Below are 11,852 nucleotides of genomic sequence, written 5' to 3'. Positions count from 1 at the left end.
CGCAAACTCAATAATGAGCGGCCCCATCATCGACGTCTGTCCTGAGCCGGCTCTGCATGCCATTCGTGCCTTCTTTTTCTGGACAGCATCTCCGTCGCAGTGCACGCCGGTGTTGCGATCGCCGGAGTACGGTAGAAGCTGGCCGTGTAGTTTTCGCTTCTTTTTTGTTGCGCGAGCGCTTGCTGCAGCCCAACGCACCACCGTCTTCCATAGCTCCGCTGCAAATCGCGGTCGTCTCAACCACCAGCATGGTCGAAACCGGCGTGCGACGTTCTTCTGTGGCGTAGGTACAGCCCATGTATAGTACAATGGTTTGTTTTAGGCTTCATCTAGCAGTATGTAGAGTCTAGGGCATTTCGGTGCTCGAAATATTTGGTGTGTGGAGTGTTTGTTGCATGGTCGTGGAACACAAAGCGACGCAAAGAGTCGCTTTTGTCCTTATTTTACGATTATTCTTTGCCCGAACTTCATTAAAAAATGTCATCTTCTCTTTCTGCTCGACTTTTTAGCAGATACCACCGCCCCACGGGGGTTAGAGCATGTGTTTCTCGCCTCCGACCACAATGAATAAACTTGCACCCGCGTGTAGCGTCTTTTGGAAAGCCGGGATCAGGGACTGCAATGGTGCTCGACGATTCCTCAGGGGCGTTGCTAGCAACGCCGATAAGGTCACAGAGCAGTGAGCACACGCGTTTTGTAAATAAAAGGGGCCCACATTACCCTTTGTGCATGATTATATTTCTTTTGAAGGCCTCAGACTTTATTACGTATACGACGACTCACTTGTGATACGTGGCCGTTATAGTATTTGGGAGGGCTAGAAACTGGCATTCTTTCCGGAATATATTATTATCAAGCCACACATGCGAGTAACTTCATATGCGCATGCTTATGCACGTTACATACCTATCATCCAGACATAATTATGACAAATCTTAATAAAGATGTCCTTGACGTATATTCTAACCTTTAAATTATTAAAGCATGCTATTGCCAGAAATGACGGGCCGTTTACACCGAAATATCCGTGTACCTTACGTCTTCGATGAACATGTCCTCCCAGGATCACACAGGAAAATAATTGCTTGATTACACCTATCGTATATTTTCATTAGGGGGAAAAACATAGTCAAATAAGACATCTCGATAATTACATCCCTTATATTGGGTCCGGACATTTCGTCGAACGCCGTTTCATCGAAGCCGTTTCATCGAACACCGTTTCATCGAACGCCGTTTCATCGAACGCCGTTTCATCGAACGCCTTTTCATCGAACGCTGTTACAGCCTGCAATATTTTTGCAATTTATTTTGATCTTTATACACAACGTCATCTAATTCTCCATTTTTTTAAATCACAGTATGCATAGTGACGAGATAAGTTCCATTGTGAACATGTCCTGCTTCGAGAAAAAAGCCTCCATGAAACAATGACCCCTCTTCACGTCACATGAAACAATTAAAAATGAGACAAAAAAAAACAGCAAAAGAAACAGAAAGCACGATGTGCTTTCTGGGAAGCGGGTAGTGTTTTATTGTTTGACAGCGTGTACCTGTAACCTTGGGTTATGTGAGGATCCGAAAGGGTGACAGAGTACACCCAGGGCTTTACTATTGTCTGGTGCGGGTTGGCCTTCCTAAGAAAGCGTCCTGAAGATGATTCATAATAGGCAAAAGGGTCGGTAATAAAGTTGACAGTGAAGGGGAGGTGGTTCCAGTCCAGGTGTAGCCCGAAACCATGTTGGCTGACACTTTGTGCAGCTGTACTCTGTAGAGATTGAAAACTAAAAAAAAAAAAAACAGAAACGTTCAATCTGAGCATAAAGCTGATAATCAGGGTATCATTATATTTTATTTCGTGTGCTCTCCTGGCAGAGCATCGTTTTATTATAAGCGTGCTACCCTGGCAGTTAAATGATTTTCGTGAATAAACCTTCAACTAAGCGTAAGTGTGCAAGTGAGCTGGTGTAAATGGCACATTACCGAAACCCCCGGACAGCCGGTAAAAAAAACGACAGACATTCAAAAGTGTTTTAAGTGTCGGTCCTTTACCTCCAGTATCATGTTTTCTGACAGGTACATGAGTAAAACTTTTCAGTAAGTCGCATACCCATTTGTTTTTATACCAATGGTTTTTATTTCTAGTAATTTGGCTCCACCCTAAAGACTGTTTCTTAAGTGACTACGTTAGTCTTAACAAATGTAAGGTAAAACATCTACAAAGCACTGTTATGCCTCAAAACTCGATACAGAGAAATTCGATGAAACGGCGTTCGATGAAATGGCGTTCGATGAAATATCCATTCATTCGATGAAACGGTGTTCGATGAAACGGTGTTCGATGAAATGTCCGCTAGCCGTCCGCAATGCCTGCTGGAAAGCTCAGCTATTTGAACTTCCAAACGTGTATTTACACAAAAATATCCATGCGGCAAAAAGTCTCTGCACCGAAAAGTCCGTGCTCCGAAATGTCGGCACCGAAACGACCTACACCGGAATTTCCTACACTGAATTGCTCGGATCCCCAGTCTGAAGAATCCAACAACCTTGCGAATAAAGACAGAGCCATTTGACTCTCCTTGTATTTTTCTAAATTTGTAAAACGCCAAGTATCCGGGTTCATCAGAGATTTAAGCCATAACTGCAGCGACTGGCGGCTTCATAATAATATATAAAAACAAAACTTATGCAATCTTTCACAAGAGCAGTCGTTGAAACAGGGCGCTCTCGCACTACCCCATGCCTCCCGCGCTTGGAAATATTGAATTAAAAAAAAAAGAAAAAAAAAGAAAGAAGCAATACTGGAACGGGGTGTGTGTGATTCATGTTGAAAGCGAGGAAAGGGGGGGGGGGGTGCACTTATCATTCTTCTTTGTTCAGTATACCAGGAACTCTGTGATAACGTTATTGCCCGTTCAAGGTTTTCGAAACGCACAATGGGTCGCTTTAGAGCCTGCTTGCGGAATTCCTTCGGGTCGCTGAGGTGGGGCTTGATGGAAGTAGGACATCCGGACGCTACAAGCTGTTCCAGCAGATGCACTGCTCTGAGGGTTTCATATGACTTCTCGCTCCTTGGCGCGCATCGCTGCACCAAATCCGAATGCCACGTGTCACTTTTCCCAGCACTGAGTCACCTCCGATGTCTCATGGTATCGAGGCGCTCGAGGGGGAAAGGGGGGAGAGGAGTCGCCACTGCGTTCTTTCTTGTGTTCGGGTTCAATGTTTCAAGCCCAAGTCTGTAAATAACGGGGAGGCTTGGGAGAAAGCTTCGAAAACCAGACAGCTTCTTGTGCAAATCGTGATTGATTTGAGCCTGAGCTACGAACTACGTGCATAATGAAATGCCCGAAAATATTTGTACCCTTTTTTTATCCCTTTCATCGCCTCATCTAAAACTTTCTGGTTTTCTCGTGCGTAAATGACATCTTTAAAGCAATTGTGATCTTGGGTGTTCCCTATTTTAGACAAGCTTAGTAGCAGAAGTGTGACACAAATAGGCGGCGCACACCAAGTCACTGAGCCAGAAACTTTCTGGTTGTCGTGGGGTAGTTAGCACTGCATAATGTACGCGTGTTTGTCCTCATGCGACTACCATTATATTGCCGGAGAAAAGCAGTTCTTTTCTTGGTCCTGACATTTAATTGAAAATATGGCATAGAATATAGTTTTCCTTCGATGCAAAATGAACTATTTCCGAAAACGAGAAACGATCTCCAAATACTATTTTAAAGCATTCAATTAAACGGCTTTGATCAAGCGGCGTTTGATTCAATAACGTTCGATTAAATGGCTTCGATGAGACGGCGTTCGATGAAGTGTCCGGACCCAATCACCAGCATTAATTTGAAATACGAGTTAATCTTTCCTACCTTGCTCAGTCCACGGATAAAACCACCTCATCTGGTTGGTTGCTAATATCAATGACCTAACTTTATTATAAATGCCATCAGTGACGTTTTTGCGGTGGCCCGTGACCTGCTTCTTTGTTTCTGTTTATTATTAGTAATTATTTGTTACAGATGTACAGACTATTTTGGCAGTGTATTTACCTTCCGCTCTATAACGACTTCGGGCCACGAGAGCGCATTCGATAAACAAGTACACAAAAGTAGTAATTGTGGTCGCGTTGTCAACTCCATCCCTTGCTTAATCATGTATACAATGCGTAGGAAGAAACGCGTTGATAGCAATATAAGGGGAGAAGCTTGAAAATTGTTAAGCGGGCGTTGGTTTTTAAAAGCCGGGGTTCTTGAAGATGTGTGACAAAACGCGGGGGTTTGCGGCAGGGGTATGGAAACGGGGCTTTCGGATTTGGATTATTTCTTAAACTAATCATGGAATGGGGCAGAATCGTAAATGTCGGCGAGGAGCACTTTATTCTGTCAGGAAGACCCGGCTTGCTTTTGTAAGTAAACGACCGTTGAAACAGATAACAGACATACACTGGATTCTCCAGTAGCTTCGAAAAAGCCACGTTACATTCTCCGCTCAAACCGTGACATTGAACTTTAAAAATACGTGGAACAGAAAAAACGATCAGATAGAAACGCTACACGGACTGAGTGTATCTCCGTTTCACCATAACTTGGTAAACCGCGAAAGCTGCGATCCCCGTTGGCCAATCAGAGCAAGGGAGCGACGCACGAGACAGCTCTCCGTGGGAGGATCGTGTTTCTATGGCACATCGTCAAGTGCTTTGCTCCGATGCCCCGATTGGCTCACGAGGGTCGTAGCTTTATATCCTGTCTTCAAAGGACTGGCTCTCACAACGCTTGAGCGAGCACTTAACACCTCGCCTTGTCCTGTGCAGAAGGTACTCCGTGATAATGGTTTGGTCCGGTTCGACATTCTGACAATATACAATGACACTTTTGTGAGCTGCTTGGAGATGTCTTCGGGGTAATCCGAGAAGTCAGACATACTGCTTTGGTACAAGATTATGTTCTGTATACTCAGGGATGGACCACACCGGACGCTGCAAGTCGTTCCAGCCAATGCAGCGCTGCGAGCGCTTCATTTGGCCTCGTGCCACACTCAGCGCATGTCACGTGTCACACACTCGGAACTGATTTACCTCCGATGGCTCGTAGCGTGCGCTGCGGTCCATTTTAAGGTAGAACGGATCGTAACAGACTACGCTGCTTTGTGTTTGCGAATAATGGATCGCTTAGAGGGGTTCATTGGTAAATCCTGCTTGAGTTCAGCCTGAGCTCGCAAACTCTGGACAGAATAAAACTGTGTGGCGTAGAAATAAAAGCTTCTAAAAATGTCGGTATCGTTTTTCTTTTTTTACTTGTAACTTTTGTTATTGCTTGGGAACGAGTTCGGCCCTGGAAGCTGTTTGCCGCACTGTAAATTTGTCCAGTTATTAGTGAGTGTAATGATTTTTATGTAGGTGATAGGCCCTCTTGTTAAGAGCATATCAGATATAGTTCAATGCTATATCTTGAAGACATTGCCAGATAACAACTCACAAATATTGGGTAAAAATGTCAAAGTTGCCTAGTTCGTGTATTTCGAAGCGCTGCATTTCGCATGGAGACAAAATAATGCAACATGTTAATGGAACACCACGCGATATAGTGTAAAATATTTTCCTCGAGAAAAAAAAGAAAAATTTTTAATTGCACGCTGAAGTTGGGGAACTTTTCACACTGAAGCACGTTTGAAGTGTTGTAAATATTTTCAGTTATAAAACTCGAGGAAAAAAATATTTTTAGATGATTTACCGTTCCGGAAAGAATATACAAAAAAAATTCAACGCTATATCCAGAAAATATTACGAGATATGCACTCCTAAACATCAGATACAAATATCAAAGTTACACGCACGCACACACGCACGAAGGTGCACAATAACCTGAAAGCCGAATGCAGTGGCTGATGTACGAGTAGTGATCAAACTGTTTCTGCGGTTGACATCATGGGACGTCGCGTTCATGTGGGAGCTGTAAAGGTTAGGTGATCAAAAATGCGCAATCATGACAATCAGAGCACATATCTCCAACATTTTTTACCCTCAACAACCTTCTCTCCCCCCCCTTTTTTTTCTCGCTCAGAAAAAAAGAAAAGAAAAAGAAGGGAGATCATTTAATGGTGCGACTTTTTCCGACGGTGCACGCGCGCAAAAGTACATGTCAATCGCAGAAGTGTTATTTACAAGATGAAGTACACAGGAAAGTGATTGTCGCATTAGATGTCATTATAATTGGTTTTAGTAGTGCACCCATACAGTAGCCTAACCACATAGTTTTAACCCAACCACGTGAAAACGATCAGTTCTTTTGTTGACCCGTTCAAGACTGGCAGTTGTTGAAATATTTTAGCAAAGCGAAAACCGGGTGTCGGCGCAAATGATAATCTATACGCAAACCCGAGCCCCTGAGACTTCAACAGTGCCTCCGGTATATGTGTGCGTGTGTTCACCTCGATTAGAGAAGTCATTCCAGATATAGTCACGGCAGTCCGGAAAGTCGAAGTGCTTCCGTCGCATTCCAATTAATGCTCGGAGCCTTTATTCTTGGCTGTAGGTAAAGGTTAGGTTAGCTCGCACCTCACGTGTGAACCTAAGAACAAACGATTCCGTCAAAGCATTTTATGCTGCACAGGTTACGCCACCTCAGCTTATCGGATATCAGTGATACATTACAATAGACTGGAGTAGCTCTTGCTGTGTTGCAACTTACAAGCACAAGTAGAGAATTAAAGAAAAAATATTATCTTCTTTTTTTTATTAAAAACGAGCTTGCGAGAGCACGGTTATGGTCTAATCTCATATGTTGCGCTGTAGTACAGCATGGCGACACCACTGATTCAGATACTTTGGAGTTACTAGCGCATCGTAAAACCTCGTTGTCATCGGCGGCTTCCTGAACAAGGTTGCGGCATGACAGTAATATATTATATTGCGCCTACATTGCACTGTTTGCAACAGCAGACTGATATTTCATTATCGACAAGCAAACTCTACCTGCAAAAATTAAATGTAATACGAAGATAATGCCCATAGTTTTAGTAATCAGTAATTTGTAATGTGATATATTTAAATTTTAGTGATTTTTAAGAAAGGAATCGGTAATGTAAAACAGTTAGTTTTGGAAAATGCTTTTGCCATATCTCGCCTAGAAATCTCAAGAGGGCGACTGTACTAAAGTGATTAACCATTTCGAGAAGAGATAATGAGTTGAGAAAGATTAACGCAATATTGTAATTACACTCCCAAAATTTGACGGGTGAACTTGTACTTTAAACTTTTGTTTACGGAAAGGTGGAGTTCTAGTCACCGGTGTGGCCACGTGCAATATGACGTCTAAACGCGGCACTGGTCACTAGTCGGATCTCAAAACGCAATATAAAAATGCAAGGAACCGAAAAAAAAAGGCTCTGCTTCGTATTATGGATTTTTGCAGATCTCAATATTTGGAGTTTCGGTCAAATTTCAGAACAAAAGCAACGGTCTGACAGCCCCCATCGCTGTTTATTTCAACGTGTGTCCCATTTAGGCAACACCAGGTGGGTTGGGGTAAAAGCACCGGACATGTTAGAGTACGCACGCTGGCATGAATTCCCGTCCCGTAAACACTTTTTGTAAGGCTCGCCGCTTCCTCTTCAAGTACCCATGGGGTCACACTACACTCTCTAGTACCGTATTTTCCGGACTATATAAATTTAAATGTTGAAAATTCACCCGATGCGGACTATCTACAGGTGCGGACAATACAATGATATAATTTTTCTAGATCTTTCACTATGACAATCGTGAAGGATTTTATGAGTAACGGACTATACTAATGTTGATTTACGTACGATAAAGCTTCATCGTGAGCTAATACAGTAGGCGTTTGTCAAGGTCTGCTGAGTATGATACTTTTTACGTTCGGACTAGGTGCTAAGTGCGGGCTTTGCACTGGGTGCCGTTTGTGTACCGGGTGCGGACTATCTAAGCAAGCACTTTTATTTTTGACGCAAAATATTTCCCTGCGGACTATGCACCGGGTCCGGGCTATAGTCCGGAAAATGCGGTAGTTCCTTCGAACTCTAGGGTTCTTGGACGATGGCCCTTAGCCTATGCCCATCCTCACATGGCCTTGGGTCACTTTACATGGACGGCAGAAGCAGTCAAATGCTCGGAGTAGCCAAGCATGCTTATCGCAAAACAAAACAAAAATTCAGAGACAAAACCGAGAGGCTAGGCTCTGAAATGCTGCAGAAAGGAGGGTTCGGTTTCGGGCGCTTCTCTGGTATCGCCGGAGGAAAGGGGTCGCTGTGCCTCCCGCCGCAAATCGCTCATTATGCGCTTAGCTTGGCCTATCTGGCCCCGAGATGCAGCAACAAAAGGAGTCTCCCCGCCGTCAAGTCAACTGTGGGAGAGGAGGAAATGGGAAGTGTGGCGAGGGGAACTTTTTTCTGGTTGAAAAATATTCTGCAGGTTGGTCTTTGAGCGCCGCGTGGTGGGAAGTTTTGAAACTAGCCCGAATGTCTCGGAATCTTGGCCTTGCACGCAACGCGCGTTTCTCGTTTTCGGTTATCATCTGAGTTTTCCTGTCTGTATTCTGCCCTTCGACCGACCGACCCACCGACAAACCCTCCGACCGGCCACGGACTGACTGATAAGATTTGCGGACCGATTTCCGACTTTGATACCGGGCAGAATGTCCAACGCAAGGAATCGCCGACACAGAAGAGACCGCACGGACGCGCAGTACGCAGCGGCAATGATGAGGCGACAGCGTGTGCTGCGGGACCGCCTGAACCCCTTTGAGGATTTCGACGAGGATGGGCTGCAGCAACGGTTCCGATTTGGAAGAGCGGGCATAATGTTTCTCGCCGACACACTGCGTCCGGACTTGGAGCGCCGTACACGTCGTAGCCGCGCCCTCTCTGCGGAGCAGCAAGTGATCATCGCCTTGCAGTTCTACGCAACTGGGAACTTTCTGATCACTGCAGGCGACTACATCCGCGTGCATGTGTCAAGTGCTTCACGGGCTGTGAGGCAAGTCACCGTAGCGCTGGCTCGTCGAGCACAAGACTTCATACGGTAAGGGTCCTTTTTTTTTCCTTTTAATTGTAGTTTGCCAGCCGTATTGAAGTAAAGTAAATACACTAAAAATATATCTGAATTGCTGGTGATAGGGATGTTTTGTAGGTTGCCTTTTTATGGCAGTAATATTCTACCTACTAGTAACTAGCCCTCCCTCCCCCTCCCCCTTTTCAATAGAAAAAAAAAATGATTACGGCCGTAAGCGTCCTACTTGCCCGATTGGAAAGGGCCCGGGCACGCTATTTTTCTGAGAAACCTCAGAAAGCGACCCGTTTGCACTTTTGGTAAGGACTTGCACCGAATCACAGTCACTTTATAGGTCTTGGTAACTGAACAAAAATAAAAAGGGATCCTATGAAAACATGCAAACTTCACTATTGAATAGGTGCTACTGAGGCACTTTACTGCTACCACATACTTGAAGGGCACAGCCAAAGTCCTTAGCATTCCTCATTAAAAAGGTATTCATAAGCATTGTAGCTGTAAGTTTACTATATGTGGTTTAATTGCTGAGGGGATCAACGACGCAGATGGCCTGACGCTGCGGAGGGGGCAGCCTTGCAGCACAAGTTCTACGACATGGCCGGCTTTCCTTTGGTCGTGGGTGCTGTTGACGGTACCCATGTCCGGATCCAGGCACCCCATGTGCACGAGGAGGCGTACGTCAACCGCCATGGATACCATTCCATCAACGTACAGGTGGTCGTTGACACCTCTTCTCGGATTCGCAACGTGGTTGCAAGGTGGCCTGGAAGCACCCACGACTCTCGGATCTTCACGGAGAGCACCTTGGCAGTCAAGCTGGCCAGTGGAGAGTACGACGGCCTGCTGCTTGGTGACAGCGGCTACTCCTGTCAACCATGGCCGATGACGCCATTCCTGTCGCCGTCATCAGCAGCCGAGGTCGCATACAATAGGCACACACGACGACAAGAAGCATTGTTGAACGGTAAATCTAGGCCATATATTTTGAAGGGCACAGAGATATTCATGCAAGACATTTCGAGACGACTAGCTGTCTTGACGTAATATGTGCAACACGTGCATGCTCCTTACGTCCATTGCTATTCTTTATGGCATAAAAATATTCATACAAATTTTTATATTAATCTAACGAAGCATAAGATACCGTGGTTTTATGTAAGCAAGATGAAAGTAGTATCCTGAGATTACGAATCAATACAACTTATAATAGCTGCCTAGGGTTCTGCGGTTTCAGTTTTTATTTTTCTGGAATCGGCATACTTTTTTCGGTTGTTATTGTGAGTATGAAATTTTCAGTTTTTATCGATGAATATTTTTAGTCGAAAGCTTACTGCCTTTTTCCGGTCGATATCTATTGACCAGTTACGTTTTTTTTCAAGCAGGTTTGTCGAGAATGCAGTAGATTAGGTTCATATCTGAGTTATTCGTCAAGCGGTAACACTTGCGGACATGGCAAACGTAACCTTGGTTATACATGTGCTGTGACGACAAATTCTTAATCGCAAAATTTGCAAACGTAATTCTTGGCACGCTTCTTTGTTCTTCACATGTGGAGGACTATTAAAGCTGCTTTCCTCTAACCAGATAGCACCTTGAGAGAGGCTGTTTAAACAGCTTTGGTTTTTTTCTTATGCTCCCTACAATAGGAACAGAATGACATTCCATTCCTCCCAGAACAAAAGTAAGACCAAATGGCTTGACAAACAATGAAAACGCTCCAAATCCGCCCTCTAGACGACCACAGCAAACTTGATGGACAAAGGAACGCAAATTGCATCGATGACAAACCCAAATACTTCCTAAAGTGTGCTTCCAACAGAATAGTTTGAAAGCACGGAGATAAGATAGTTGACTACTCGGTCACATGCTTCTATACTAAAGTACTGACCATTTAGGTTTAAAATCAAACTTTCGAAACTTACCTCACCACACTTTATTGGGTTTTATCGCTTGAGACTGAAAATGCAGAAACTCAGTTATGTCTTAGGTCCCCAGGACTGGCAATAATGGAGAAAAGCACTAAACTCACCTCAGGCGCCAGTGCTACGCAAGACCCGGACAGAAGTTGATATTTTGTTAATTGGACAAAAAGAAGCATTAATGACAATGGAATTTTTTTCCTAGACACACCAGTGGAAGTAACACTGTGCCTTGGCACTTTCATATGTCTACTTTTTGAAATGTCAGTTTCGGGCTGTTTAATGGAAACTAACTGAACGTGCTAGATATGTATGTACTCATATTGAGTGCACAAGTACAGCTAAGCTCGTGCGTGCTAAGATGCGTGTGATCCAAAAATAGCGGCACATCGGTGTAAGTCGCAAGCAATTGTGTGTTGCTGACCGTCTTGACCGATTGGCCAAGAGTACATGCCTAGCATGACCTATTCTGCTCTCATCGATGGATTTAAGAGTAGTGCCAAGGCATCATTTTGGACAATGTTGAAGTTGAGCATGCAATAACAAGTTTCCACAAATAGTCTCTAGACACCATCTTACACGTCATTCACGACTGATGATGAGTCGCAGCAATTTCAAATGTTCAGGCAAATCTTGCTTGGGATTCCGTTGTGAAAGCGCCATAAGACCCTCTACCAAAACTTTTGCTGCATGCGTCCAGGAGCTTCCACTTGAGTCAGAAATGGCGGTGCGTGGACCACTAACTAATAGGAACACTAGCGGCACAATCAAAGGGTAGGAGTACTTGGATAAGGCGTTATATCAAGTGCTTTACGTCTTACATCTCCCAGACTTACAAGACGGATTCTTATTGATCAATGACAAAAGTAGATGGGTTGCACTACCACGAACATCTATTCCTGGAGAGT

At 44.3% G+C, this 11,852-nt stretch overlaps 1 protein-coding gene across 1 annotated transcript; it reads left to right on the top strand.

The window, feature by feature from the left end:
• The first annotated feature begins 8,634 nt into the window (after window positions 1–8,634).
• Window positions 8,635–9,957, top strand: LOC121834211 (putative nuclease HARBI1). The gene is made up of 3 exons (XM_042287955.1): window positions 8,635–9,037; window positions 9,571–9,903; window positions 9,936–9,957. Exons 1-3 carry the CDS (start codon window positions 8,652–8,654, stop codon window positions 9,955–9,957), a joined length of 741 nt encoding a protein of 246 aa, XP_042143889.1. The 5' UTR covers window positions 8,635–8,651.
• The last annotated feature ends 1,895 nt before the right edge of the window (window positions 9,958–11,852 follow it).

This window comes from Ixodes scapularis, unplaced genomic scaffold (assembly GCF_016920785.2).
Source record: "Ixodes scapularis isolate PalLabHiFi unplaced genomic scaffold, ASM1692078v2 ptg000627l_1___fragment_1__unscaffolded, whole genome shotgun sequence".
NCBI lineage: Eukaryota > Metazoa > Arthropoda > Arachnida > Ixodida > Ixodidae > Ixodes > Ixodes scapularis.
Note: the sequence above shows the minus strand (reverse complement) of the source record. Positions and strands in the feature narration are given on the sequence as shown.

Bases quoted from the DNA above. Each gene is read 5' to 3' on its own strand.
- LOC121834211 (XM_042287955.1), top strand. From the start codon at position 8,652: ATGTCCAACGCAAGGAATCGCCGACACAGAAGAGACCGCACGGACGCG. The intron at 9,038-9,570 runs GTAAGGGTCCTT...TCAACGACGCAG, and splicing joins CGAGCACAAGACTTCATACG to ATGGCCTGACGCTGCGGAGG. The intron at 9,904-9,935 runs GCCGATGACGCC...CGCCGTCATCAG, and splicing joins GGCTACTCCTGTCAACCATG to CAGCCGAGGTCGCATACAAT.